At 33.3% G+C, this 15175-nt stretch overlaps 1 protein-coding gene across 2 annotated transcripts in view; it reads left to right on the top strand.

The window, feature by feature from the left end:
* Positions 1–15175, top strand: part of LOC106464684 (lachesin-like) — a 127052-nt gene that overhangs the window by 101928 nt on the left and 9949 nt on the right. For both annotated transcript variants that reach the window (XM_022392995.1, XM_022392990.1), the window contains exons 5-7: positions 3952–4080; positions 4914–5201; positions 6741–6785. In XM_022392995.1, the coding sequence (XP_022248703.1) occupies positions 3952–4080; positions 4914–5201; positions 6741–6785 (462 nt within the window). The remainder of the gene's footprint in view (positions 1–3951; positions 4081–4913; positions 5202–6740; positions 6786–15175) is intronic.

Raw genomic sequence — 15175 nt, 5'->3', positions numbered from 1 at the left:
TAGAGTAACTAATAGTGTCGTGGACGACGGTCGTAGTAAGTAGGTAATAGAAACGAAAACTGATAGATACGAACTAAACCGTTGTACGAAACGTATGTACATTTGCTGTTATGTTAAACTTATATTATGTTTTTCTTCATTACCCATTCAAGCCGTCTCCAAGCATTATAAGTAGCTTTAACTAGACCTAATCTTACGCCTTGAACATAAATAGTACGGTAATCTATATACATATATAAAGCACAAAAATCTGTGTCTGTTTGTTTGTCTGTCAGTTACCAAACTAGGCCTAGGTCCCTGGGCCAATCTCATCCAAACTTTGTGGGATGATATTTGGAACAAGGAGCATGTTAATTGGGTGTTCACGACTCCCTCTACACCCATTATACCTGTTATTGAGCATTTATTATTTTTGACTAAGTTAACGTTAACTACATTTATAGATGGCACCACTTCTTTACACCGAAAAAAAAAGCTTTATTACATTTTTTATAACCCAACATACACACAGTGTGAGATGGGAGGACACACAAACGTCTTATACATCTCAGAGAGTGCGCTAGTACTCTCTATGGAGGAATGCAATGAAAAAATGTATGCCGCTATTGCAGTACTACATAAATTCAGCTGAATTTTCTACTCCAACAGCCACCATAAGGCTGATATGAAAAGCCGCCGTTATACCAACTTTCTACTTTGACCCGTGACCTTTCAATTTCGCCCAGTAAAACACTTTTACGGTCAATGATCATTTATCAGTTAATCATGTGAAACACTGTGCAAGGACATTAAGAGTTGGGTGTTGAAAGCGGGTAACAGAAAGCACTCTACCGGTACTACTTTGGCCGCTATCTGTTCTTACAAAGTCACCCTGACCATCGCACATGTTTTAACTGTACAATTATTAAGTTCTTAAAGCTTATGAACTCACATTTGGTGAGGTAATAATGAATACTGTAATAATATGTTATGTTACAAATAAATTCTATGAACGTTAGGACTTTTTTGTTATTTATCATAGCATCCAACCACACATTATGTTAATTCCAGAACCCGGAAAAAGAACGGGTACCCCAGATTCTGTAACATAAAACATTTATATCTGTAAACTGTAAACTATTTGTATGTTATTAATTTGATTTTTATTCTTACTCTTGAATTATCTTTCATTGGCGTGAAGAAGTAATTTGAACCTAAAAAATACATTCTTATGGTTTATAAAATGGTAACTTGATCTTTCATGCTCTAAACAGAAACTTTAAAGAAAACTGGAAGAATTACGAACCTTGCAGATCATGACTAACTTTATGTCTTCAAATATTCTTTTATTATTCTCTTGTTTTTTATTCGTTTGTTTTTGTTTCAAATTTTCGGACAAAATTACACAAGTGCTATCTACACATAACTGTTCCTAATTTTCTACTGATAGACTAGAGGAAAAACAGCTAGTCATAAACAATCACTGTCAACTCTTAGGCTACCCTTGTTTGATTGAATAGTGGATTTGACCGTCACTGTTATAACGTAGTCGCGGCTGAAAGGGCGAGCATGTTTGGTGTAACGGGGATTCAAACCCGCGACCCCGGCCTAATAGTACGGAGCGCATTTTTGTGCCAGTGAATCGCGAACTGCGAATCCTCGGATTCGAAATCCGGGGAAGTTAACCATTTAGGCACATCCAAATTGATCGTAATTATTTACATAATCTCAGAGATCTCTGTGATAGAGCTTTTTGTAACAAAAGGATACCTTGCCCAATGTACACACAGGAAACCTTGCCACTGAATAATTCAAAACTTGTTGTTGTTTTTATAAAATCTAACGAAAAACAATATTTACGGGTATGAATGACAATGCATGACGATAAAGTTCTATGTTAGATTTGGTAGCACAGCCCATAATCTATAATTTTTAAGCATCAAAAACACAAGGTAACTACTGTTTAGAATGTACTTAACCCACTGCCTTACCCTGTCGTCGAATCTATTGTTCCTAATCAATCAATTAATCTTATTGTCTTATAATCATACATAAAATAAAACATGTTTCATTATGTATTACGAGTTGTTCATTATTTTCCAAAGAATAGTATTGATTGGTCAAAATTGTAAGGGACAAATAGTAAGGCAATGGATTAAATAAAAATTAAAATCAGAGGAAAGCTTTTTTTATTTCTACTCTTTTGTGCACAACTTTAACAGGAATTAAAAAGTAAGGTATATTTTTTCATCATTATGTTTGTATTGTACTTGAAAGTTTTGTCGCAAAAGCTAAATGTAAAACCACTTTACCGAAATTTATTTTAAAAAATTAATTCTGATAATCGAAAAATTTTCAATTAATTTAACTTTCTCAAAAAGGTAATTATGATACATTCGTTATAATATGCTTGCAAATTTGAAAACATATAGTTACTCTGTGTACAAGATATTTTAGGTCAGAATTAACAAGAATGGGTTTGGCGTGGGCCACAGATTAGAATCCCGCGATGCTGCTTAAAACGTTCCGTATTTTCAGCTTCTTGTGCGTTATAAGAATAACAGTAAATCCCATAATTCGCTTTAAAGCCGGATAAAACCCTTGTAGCCGTGAGTGCTGCTGATCGACCTTCTTTTTCTTCATCTGGATTCGGTCCATGTTTTGGACCAGAGAGGGTCAGGTTCAGCCTAGACCTGATTGACCATCTTGCTTATGGTCAGCAGTTTAAAACTGGAGACGGCAATATACGAATCCAAATAGTGCTCTTTCTGGGCCAGTTATCTGGGAACCTAAGGTGTTATTCAGGTGAAAGTATCAGTACTATATTAAAATTTTTGGGTGTTAAATAACCAAACTGTAACGAAAGAATTATAAAAAATTACAAATGACTTGACAAACTTATCTACAGTTTAATTCATGCAACGCTACTCAATGTTTGAATTTAGACGAGAAATCATTACGAAAGTAACTTCTTTCAGTTTTGGGCAAAATAAGAATTTATACCACAAAAAAGAACATTGAAGACTTTTTCTTGTTCTTCCGTTATTTGCTATTATTGTCGAATAAAAAGAAATCAGATGTTTCGAAAGAAAAAGTAATTTTCCACATAATATAACTCCAATGTTAATAAATAGAAGAAAATAAATGCTCATTGTTTTAGTCTATAGCAGTTCATAAATCAGATTCGGTCAGCAGCAGGCCATGTACGCCAGTTCCAGTACATTACATACACCAATGTTTGCTATTTCTTTCGTGATGCCCCCACTGGTTCAACGGTAATTCTGAGGACTCACACAGCTAAAAAACCGAGTTTTGATATATGTGGTAGGCACAGCACAGATAGTCCACTGCGTAGCTTTGTGTTTAACAAACAAACTAACTTTCATGATATTTATACTTCTAAATGAATTTTAATTTTAGCAGTTTATCAGTAAACATATTAATGTCTGTCACAAAAACAGATGTTCTTGTTTGATCTTATTATAAAAGACATCCGAGTCTAAACTCAACTTGAACACTTTTGTGAAGCGTGAGCTAAACGGCTAATTCAAGCATAGCGTTTCCTAATTTAAAGCTACTGACCAGAAAGAGAGGGCAACCAGTTAGCAGCACCCGCCGCCTATTCGACCACTATTAACTGGAGAGCGAGATTGACTATAAGTGGCCTCACAGCGATTCATGTTAATAAACGTAATATTGTTGAGGGAAACAATTATATAGATATTTTCTTCAAGTGCATTAAGTATACTTAAAAATCATCAGACAATTAACTAATTGTTTATAAAAATGTATATCTATTCTGTATAACTCTATATATGATATTGTTTCGAATTTTGTTACTCCAGTTTATTCGCGTCTAACATTATTTAAGTATCTACATGCAGTTACCATGGGAATGGACGACTATAGGACAGAGAAATGTGTGGATTTCGTAGAAGTTTCAATGAGATCTTTATTGTTTTGATGTTTCAGGAAAGACTTACGAAGGAATGGAACTGAGCATTAGAAGAGTGAGCCGACTACACATGGGAGCTTTCCTGTGTGTGGCCTCTAATGGAGTGCAGCCTTCGATAAGCAAGCGCATTCTCCTCCAAGTACATTGTAAGAAACTCCACCTGTTTGAACAAAACTTTAAACTCATTGCAGAAAACTGATGTTTTAGTTTGTAATAACGTTTATAAACATGTTTGTTGAAATGCCCAAGATAAATCCTAAAGAAAGAAGGAACGGTTTCAACGATGTAATCGTTTCAGAAACAAAATCAGGTTATTTTTTTAATTCTTCAAATAAGTAAAATATTCTTAGAAAATACGTTTAAAATAACTTATGGAAACTTTTGTGGCAACATTTATGCAATACGTCATTTAATTAGCTGGAAAAGTTCCTAGTTTTTAGAATACGTGGGTGTTCACAAGGAAATGCCCTTTTTCTTATGCGCTTAACGTGAATAAGTTACGGTCGATAATGGCCAATCTCATATGGGTCGTATAGCGACTGCATTTGAGAGGTTCGGACTTACAGTTCCTCTTCATGTAAACCAGATAAATCATTCTGTGCTTTCATCTTTTTGTCTTTTAAAAGGTAGTATGTTGCCTAGGCAACACTTCTAGACAGCTTGCTTCTTAAAGCAGCCATAAACAACTGGGTTTGTAGTACTACATCCTTCATTTTACCATACTCACATGATGAAGTTCACGGAGCAACAGAAGTCTAACATACTTAGTATGGAATGCATTGAGGAAATTATATCCTGTTTCTTTCTCAACACAACTCGTTAATAAATATATATGTATGTTCCTTTATTCACCTTACAGAGTCTTATGTGTTTGTTTTATGGCTAAGTAAACAATCGTTATTAGAAATGTTTGTGTAAAGATCTTGTTGAATAATTGCAAATTATAGTTTGTTGAAGATAAATACCTATTTCTCTTCAGTTCCTCCGATGATCTGGATTCCCAACCAATTAGTTGGTTCTCCGATAGGGGGCAATGTTCAGATAGATTGCCATACTGAGGCGTTTCCAGCTTCTATTAATTACTGGACCAAAAAAAAAGGCGAGATGATTGTGGATAGTCAGAAGTATACAGTTAAGAAAGAAGAAGAAACATACAGAGTTCACATGATTTTGATAATAAACAACGTAGAACCAGAAGACTTTGGATTGTTTCATTGTTTTGCCAAGAACTCATTAGGCTCAACTGAGGGCACAATCCGGCTTTATGGTACTGACTTCATTGAAATGTTTACGCTTGTTTCAACCTTCAGTTTTTTTTCTTCCATTGCATGCATTTAAAATTTAGATCAAAAAGCACGTTCCTTAGGCATGGATCAATATCTAATCTATTTTTTTGGGGGGGAGGGGGTATTTTATTTTAATGTGGTTTAGTTAAAGCCTGCAGAGTTAAATTATTATTAATATACCTACCTAGTTATGTCTTAGAAATAACTTGTGCTTGGTAAAATGGGTATCTTATTCATACTTTCTTCATTATTTTATTTGGTTGTAATTAAGCACAAAGCTATACAATGGGCTATATGTGCTCTGCTCACCTCGGGTATCGAAACCCGGTTTCTAGCGGTGTAAGTCCGCAGACATACCCCTCTTCATTAATGATATGAAATAGGAAAATTAATACCTTAACGTAATATGAAGTTCATTAAAATGAATGAAATTTGGTTGTAACGATCATTAAAATAGTTTTAATTTGAAATCTCTTACACTGGAAAGAGGAATAACGTTTAATCCCATACTTAAATAAACAAGACATGTCAAATAAAAGAAATTTAAACTACTGAACAATCAAAGTGTAATGTTTTGCTTCGAAACTTTCCCGATGGATCACTGAGCGCTAAATGTGCTTTGAGCGTTATGTACTCAAACCTCAAGAAAACACTGAGCTCAAACAACAACTGGAATCGCAGCGCCATTAATTTCGTTTCGAGCTATACTTTAATTTCGTTAAAGATAACTCAACTAAAAAAATGTATTTTTATACGATAGTAATTGCTAATTTACGTTGTGAAAATTGGCTAATATTCAGTGAAAACCAGTTTATAATACTAGGAAAAGCCATGATTATTAATTTCATAGCACAAAGCATTGTGTGTATTCCAGAGTCAATCAAATAACATAATGCATTTTTTGTTGTAATTTTTTTTTTATAAAACAATAAAATACATTAATCTACATAGTATTGTAATGACTGATATTGAAAATAAATTATTCTATGAACATCCACTTTACAATCTCCCTCAGAGGATAATTTGTAAATTAATAATCATTGCATTCAAGTTTTCGGCTTCGAAATAAATGTCAAAACAAAATATATTCATACCCGAAGCGTATGTTCGATTAGATTGGCGTTAAATGTGTTTATTAAAACATGTAAGACTTTGTACATTTTACAATATGTTCGAAGCAGCTTTTCCAAATGATTGATATTATTAGTTGATCCCACATTAAGCAAATTTATTGAAAAAAGTGCGTTTTTGTGTGTGTTATACTTAAGGCTATGTCAAATATCAGACTAGAGACATTGGGATATTACTAAGTAGTAATTTTTATGCGTTATTATAATTGTAATTTATTTGACAGTTCAGTAATTTAGTTATCCAGTAAGTACAGATTTTATTGAATAACGTTTTGATAGTATGGTATACAAAGTGACGTTTTGATATATCCTTCAGTGTATATTTTGCTCTAATATTTATCCAGAATTTCATAAATTGTCTTTATGTGTGATATGCATTCTCTTGTACAGAAATCCATGTGTCACCATTAGAACACGCATCAACTTCCAGAATAGGTAAGTTTCCAAAGAAAATTGAAGGATTTGTAATATAATGTTTTGTTCTAAAGTCAAATATGAATTTTGAGAAATTCTGGTAAAGCTATGAAAATATTTTAAAACCAGCATCGATAAATAAATATGGTATATAATATTAGCGATTGGTTAAAATAAGTTTTTCTTATATCTCCACTTTGGATGAGTCAGGCTATAGGTGCTAACATAATAACAAACCCAAATAAAAATAGTACCTGAAGATGAGAATAAATAACTCTTTTATATATTTACTTTATTATACATTTCAATTTCATGTTAGACAAGGTCTTATACTCGAAAAGCTTACAATTTTTTCCATACTGAGTTTATGGATAGTTGTTAAAATGTGCGCCTTTATAGCAACATTTATAGATTTTAATGCCGTTTTACAGAGCAATATTTATCGTGGCTGTGTAAGAAATGTTTTAAAAATATCAAGATGTTGCTGTGGAGTGGGCAAGTACTGAAAATCCAATTAATTTTGTGTCACGATTCTTAGCTGTATAATCCAATAATGTTTACAAAACTTGTACCTCTGTATAATAAATTCAATGTTCCGTTTCAATTTTCTAAACACGAAATGCAAAATTGATAAATATTAAAGGAAGGGTCATAGCACAGTTGTAAACATATTTAATCCAACGTACATAGAAGATGATTGATAAAATATGTACCAGAACATTTCTTATATAAAAAATAAAGGCAAATACAAAAGAAACAATTGAAGCATAACACGTATTTAAAGAAAAAAGAAGCTGGCGTTTATAGGGTAGTGAATGTTTGTTTTATATCACAGCCACAGTGGGCTATCTGGTGTGGTCACCACGGGAATCGAAACCTAGAGTTTAGTGTTGTAAAACCATTAACTTACCACCGCCCCATCGAAGAACATATGGGTAGAGAAAAACCAACAAACATTTACTTAAAATAAAGATAATTTAAAGGAACTAAGTTAAAGACTGCTGTTTAAATTTAAAATTGTTGTCGTTGTACTTCTGTTTTAACTATACACGGAATTCCATAAAGTATTACAATCACACACAGAAACTTTAATCTGGAAAAATGCCAAATTATTAAACGAACATCAGTACGTAGTTTCAATACCGTCGAACAACGAAGTTCCAATACCACAATAAACAAACTCAATTTACAATTGTAAACGATCTATAATTAACAATAATATTGAAATTCAATGCTATGAAACGTTCCGCTGAAAGCTATGGGCTAACACAGTTTGAGCTTTAACCTCAGTCAATTTGCCTAGCCATATGATGTTTACCTATGGGTAGAATAGCGCCATCTGATATATCTCTCAATATTATTTGTTGTAAAAACATTACTAAATTAATTTTGATATAATTTTCTTACCACTCAACATGCTTTGTAAAATTTAGAATTAAATACATTTTTCGCATGAGCTATTACCATACACCTTAGAATCACTTCTAACAGTATAACCCATCTCCAAATTGTTTTCTTGGTTGTTGATTGTGAGGCATTTTTCATTAGCTTTCATCAAACAATGATGCATATCTTTAAGGATATCGAAGATTGCCCGGCATGGCCAGGTGGTTAGGGCGCTTGACTCGCAATCTGAGGGTCGTGGGTTCGATTCTCCGTCCCACCAAACATGCATGCCCTTTCAGCCGTGGGGCGATATAATGGATCAGTCAATCCCACTATTTGTTGCTAAAAGAGTAGTCCAAGAGTTGGCAGTAGGTGGTTCTGACTAGCTGCCTTTCTTCTAGTCTTTCACTGCTAAATTAGGGACGGCTAGCGCAGATAGCCCTCGTGTAGCTTTACGCAAAATTCAAAACAACCAACCATGTCGAAGATTTTGGTATTTCAATAGTCAAATCTTTCTAGGTGCTACTACAACTCAAATAGTCGTGTCTAAAACCGTTCTTTAGATGGATCGAAATCCATTCAATAATGAGCAACTAGCTATAAGTAGACAACGTGAGAAATGTAAGGAAGATAAGTAACTACGCACAAAGGGGATTCTAGGGATTTTGAATTATTAACTACTACGGTTGTGTATGAAAATTAGACATCTCAAACTTATTTCCACATAACGCACGCTTAACCTAAAAACGCACGTATCAGTTTTCCTGTGAAGACAATACATTGTATTAACGTAAAGTGGAAGTAAAGACTGAGCTCCAATACAAAAAATAAAAGCGTTGTATGTTATTCACACGTGTGACATAACGAGAGTGATCCATGTTTTTTATATATATTATATTTCGTTTCCTTATAAGTATGCACATAATCCTTTTTATTCTATCTAGCAGTTTTATCAGCTTATGTTCCATCATTTTTATTCCCCTTCTTTTCCGAGATCACCACTATATCAATATATTTTCTCGACGTCGAGTCACATTTAAGTTATTAGCATTTTCTTATTTATCCATTTATTTTGATTCAGAGTGTAACTATTAGGGGATTCGTCTTCCTTCTACAGTTAAGGGGATTCGTCTTCCTTCATTCCCTAAAGGTTTTTATGTCTTCTACAGTTAAGTTTGGCTGACGTAATTCAAATAGATCCTTCCCTCCGATTATGAATGATATAAATATTATGACCACTTTAATGTCAATGAGCTACTGATAGGTATACCAGGCTGTTATAAAGTTAGTTGGTTTATTTCTAAGGTCCGTGATTCGAAAACTAATCAAGCCAGAGCTTTGGAAAACGAGGTAATGATACGATGGGGAAAATTAATCTAATGCCAAAAATAATTATCATCAGAAAGCGTTGATCACAGAATACGCAAGCCAACATTTTATAACAATGGTAGAGTGACTAGTATTCATGCCCACTGTTGCTTGCAATCGTGAGAGAACGTGATGCAAAGCTGAATGATACAGTGTGACATTCAACAGTTGCACTTTACATGGTGTCGTATGTCTTTCATGCCCGTCAAAACAGCAGGCTCGTCACGGTAAATCAAAGACTTGATATGGCTCGATAGTAGAAATCAACAAAGGTGAAATATGAATACCATGCTAGTCATGTGTGTGGAAAATATTGGTTGATTACTCAATCTCAGCAAAGTCTTGACAGTCCGTACAATGGGGGTGGGAGGTGGAGTACCATCTTGCAAGAAGACTGGTTCATTCAACTCTCCACTTCTCTAAAGTATAGGAATCATAACATGCCCGAACGTACATCGACAACCGCTTCTCTTTGTTCAAATATGTTTATAAGTTTTTCTCTCCTTTTGCTGCTTCCATGTCAGTTTTACCATAATGTTGTACCAGCGTTATTGCTGTATTTTATTTGCAGTAATGTTTTACAATAACACTTCTGATGTTTATAAATAAACTGTCAGAAGCCGTTTCTAATGGCAACACGAAGTCTGACATTTTTTGTACTATTTTTAAACAATCATCGGCATGCAAACTGCACTATAGCGCTCCCTAGTAAGAATATTTTTTTTACATTTTATTTTTTAGCCATGTTTTTTTATCCTTCGTTTCAGCTGCTATATTGATACCATCTTAAGGAAGTCCTAAGAAGGACTGTTTCTGTAGTAGTGGCAGGGATTCGATCCTGGATGTTCTTGAAGGAGAGGCTGGTACATTCCACCCCAGATTTCATCAGACGTTGAGTCAACTAACTTAATTGAATGTCTTTAAAGGGGTATTCAGGTTTTTCTGACTTCTATGATAGGTTAATTGAGTATATTATCATTTAGATGGATGTAGAAATGCTTCTTTTGTTTTGTTTTTCTTGTCTGTGGACCGTGTGGTCCATATCTCATTATTTTAGTATTATTCTGTTCTATTGTGTGGTCTTCTCTGGCATGATAACCTTTTGCAGATAGTTCGCTATTACAAAGACAGTGTTGTATATCTGAATTATGACATTTGTTAGTCGTTTTGTTTTCCAGTGTATTAGAGTCTGTATTCACAATAGATATTGTAAATGGTGTCTCTTTATTATCCCCATTGGATCTTTATCTGATTTGGTGTTTAGTAACTGCGATTGTATTGTGTTATGTCTTCTGAATACCGTTCTGACTTTATGCTGCATATTTTCAGAGACACTTTTGACATAATAAAATATGACTGTTTATATGTAACGTTTTCCTGCGTATCTAAGGCTGATCCTGGTATTTAGAATATCTGATATGGGAACGTTATCTTCGAAATATTCCATGTAGAGGTCACTGAGTATTGGATATAAGGGTGAGCCCACGGCTAAGCCTTCTTACTATTGGTAGTATTTATCCCATTGTTGGAAGAAGGTTAATTTGATACAGAAGGCTGTGAGTCCAAGTAGACTGAGTTCTTAACATTAGAAGGTGTTTTGTCTGTTAAAGAAATCATGGTGCACAGTACTTTAAACAAAACACTATGATACTCCATGCACTCACACATGTAAACGAAACAGGTGTGTCATCTACCTAAAGAAATATACAGCACCACGTATATACGAGGTAAAAACACAACTTTCGACACTAGGCAGTCCTTTACATGTATTACTGAATTTATCATTGACTGTATAATTTGCAAAAATGCAATAGTTTATACATTGGACAAACAGGCTGCCTACCCGACGATCGAGCACGAGAACATCTAAACCATATTAAACTACGGAAACAGGATACACCTATACATATATTTTCACCATCAACAACCATAAAGTTGGGGACTTTTCGATTCTTGAACTTACTGGTGCTCCAACAAACATTCACAAAGGAGAACGACTGGAAAGGAGATTGATCTACAATCTAGAGATCCTACAACCATCTGGTTTAAATGAACGCTTTTATTTCCTCTAGATTTTATTTTTTATTTGATTTCCAATCTGTTTAATTGTTTCATGGCTTATAATATTTATGTAAAAAATGTAATTTTACACAGAAATTTGACGTTCAACATCCAAATACTAAGCACGCAATGTCTTTGAATTCTGTATGACCTGACGAAGAACGCTAGCACGAAACGTCATCTTTCTTTAAATAAAAACTTGGCGTTTGTTCAACTTATTCTTTAATATAAAATTTGTACCCCAATTAGATACAGAACTAAGTAGAATATTAACAGTTTCGTATTAGTGTTAAATGTCAGAATTAGATTTAATACAACACCTGACCGTGAAGCTTCGCTAAATAATATTATAGATTTATTTTATAAAGTTACTACTAAAAGTAAGAGCTAAGCGTAATAATGTATTATGCGTAGACATTTTGGCTGCTGTGGATGCGACAATGTTTAGTTTTCTAAAATAGTGTGTTTGATTAAAGACCTGGTATCGTTGGTTCCTTTCTAACGAAACCAGATCTGTTGCTTATTCTTAAATGAAATCGGGTTTTCAGCTGTGAAACATGTTTGCTTTTTCGAAGGACTTATCGAACCACAGGACGAAATCTCAGGTCTGCGTTTTGTAGACATTCAGAAGCTTTACACCAGATGGAAAAAAATCTTACCGTAAAAATGTTTCTTTAGGATACCTTTAGATAGAAATCTAAAAGCAAACAGGCGTTATATGTGAACTAAGAAGAAAGGAGCATAGAAAGTAGTATAGAAGTAATGATAAAGGTAAAACATTTGAAGAAGAGGTTCCGAAAAGCTTCCTAAAGCACAGTTTGTTATACGTGTCTCTGTATATTTGTTCAATATGGTTGTTAAGCTTCAATAAAAAGTTGACAAAACAATGCGATCTATTTTAGTGATGTAATTTCATATAGTAGTTTCATACAGTATCGTATTATTTATATATTTCGTATTATGCAAGTTGTAATGAATGTTACCAGATTTACTTTACTTTACTTGAAAGTTAATAGGCATTGTAAACTAAATATGACTTTTGATTAGCTAAAGTAGTAACATACTATTTGATTAGTCAAACCTTTGAGAAAATAACAGTCATTTGAGTATAGTATGCCTTTAGTGGCGAAACGTGGTATTTGTTAGTAATATATGTGTAATAGAACATCATAAGAAAATAGATAATAATTCAAATCACATCATTTTTAGGACCCACTGTTGGTCCCTGGTAGGGAGAGTACATAATAGCAATTAAAATGTACCCTGTTCGTTTATACTGCTGTCGACCAGGCGTTTAACTCATTATTAGAATTCACTGGGCTGGCTTGAAACATTATATATAAGTCTTAAGTGTAGAATGCTAAAGACAAATAGATTGATTTTATATACTTTTTACCGAAAAAACCTTACTGAGTTAGTAAAAAAAAAAGAGGTAATATGAATTATCAATAATTTTCTACTTTGATGTAATATCACGCACACATATATTAAATATTTTGTTCCTTCAATTAAAGCTATCTGCAGTAGGACTCGTTGCTCCATAATCAACTGATACAAATACATTTCAATCAAAAATTACTATGTGTAACCCAGCAGGCCTTTGATATTCTTGAAAGGCCTTGTTAACAGAGACGAATGATATAGCGGAGTTTGAATTCCATTCTCAAACTGAAAATCCATATCGTACCATATAAAATTATGTGATTTAAATTATCCTCCGTTTCATTGTGATCAAATATCACACAGATATTAGTGCTTTTTGTTGTTCCACAAGTGTGATACTTGGCTGGGAAATACTGAAGGTCACCACGGAAAAGTTCTAATGTAAGAAAAATCATTTGTGCAATTTCTTATTTGTTTTTACAAGTTTCGACCAAACACTCTTATAAACAAGATAAAGTGACTTTTTATTTTATTATTGTTCATTGGTTTACTTTTATTGAGCAGGGTATCCTTCAAAAATTAAGATCAGAACAAGGCTTTATAGATCGAATAAAAAAAAAGAAGGGGGTGAAAAAGAAAGAAGGAAAACAGCTTGCGGTCTTAACAACAAAGATGGAATCTCACGAATAGTCTCAAACCCAGATATTATCGATCTCTCATCACCGATATACGCAGACCGACAGCTAGTTCTTGCAGTTTCATCAAGCAACCATAACTTATTATAACAATTCTGAATGATGTTAGCTGAATAGTATGCCTCGGGCCAAGGGAGCAATGTGATAAGAACCTCAGAATTTTTAACTTTACGTCTTACATATTTCCTTTACTCTTACAAATGATTTAAAATAAAAAAAGTTGTGAACACAAACAATTCAATACGGAAGCAGTGATAATGATTTGCTTTAAACATTTTTTTTCATTATGATTTGGGTGGTCTAAAACCAACTTATAAAGTGGAGAGCAGAGACGTTCTTATAAAGTTAGATATACAAATGAAAATCCCTTGTTTATATACATACTTATTATCATCAGATATCTAATTTCTATAAATATTGTTGTTTTGTTACCATGCTGGTAAGAAAATTCACTAATTTAAGAAACAAGTCATGTTAGTAGATATTTCAAGAATGGTCGTTTTATTGTTCTCTACGAGTTCAGAGGTATGCTTCGGGGCTTATATTGCGCTATAATCCAGTGTATGATCTCTGCGGTGGATAGAGCGCAAATAGACCATTGTGCAGCTTTGCGCTAGAGACCAACAAAAGAGCATTTTTTAAATATACTTCGAAGAAACTGTAAACATAATATGGTCTATAGCCAATAAATAGATCCACAAAATAGCATTTTTGTTTTAATATATTTCGAAGAAACTGTAAACATAATATGGTCTATAGCCAATAAATAGATCCACAAAATAGCATTTTTGTTTTGATATATTTCGACGAAACTGTAAACATAATATGGTCTATAGTCAATAAATAGATTCACAAAAGAGCATTTTTGTTTTAATATACTTCAAAGACACTGTAAGTATAATATGGTCTATAGTCAAGGTATATAACCAATGCTGAATAATTACTTTCGTAAATAAATTGCTTAACATGAGTATTTCAAAAGATCAATTATATATCAGTAAATATTTAAATCTGATGAAAAGGCTAAACGATTAATTCATATACATTTAAAAATCTTTGGTTTGTTTGAAAAAATATGTAGCTAAACTTTATTTGATATTTTAAAATATTTAGTGTGAACTCGATTTTTGTTTGACTTGCATATATTAGGTAGGCAAGAAATTAATGTCGCATTTTGGAACACTTTCATTACCCCCCCCCCCAAATAACTAATATTATTGACTTATAACAAATATAATTTTCATAATTGTGTTTTGCCAGAAAAAGGCGTCAACACCGTAACAATAATATATTATTACTATTTGATGACAATAGCTGCCACTCGTAACATATCGACCCTAGTATTAGCGAAATTGTCTACGTAGAACTAAAATTGAAATTATTGAACAGACTTATTTTGAAAAAAATTGTAGAAAACAGTAAACTGGGTTGATTTTAAAGTACTAGGTCGTCAAGAAACTAATGTAGCGTTTTGGAACACTTTCATTAACTACTCCCCCAAAAAACGTACATCGCGTA

Source organism: Limulus polyphemus, unplaced genomic scaffold (assembly GCF_000517525.1).
Source record: "Limulus polyphemus unplaced genomic scaffold, Limulus_polyphemus-2.1.2 Scaffold62, whole genome shotgun sequence".
NCBI classification, from domain to species: domain Eukaryota; kingdom Metazoa; phylum Arthropoda; class Merostomata; order Xiphosura; family Limulidae; genus Limulus; species Limulus polyphemus.
This window is presented reverse-complemented; position numbering and strand designations above follow the sequence as displayed.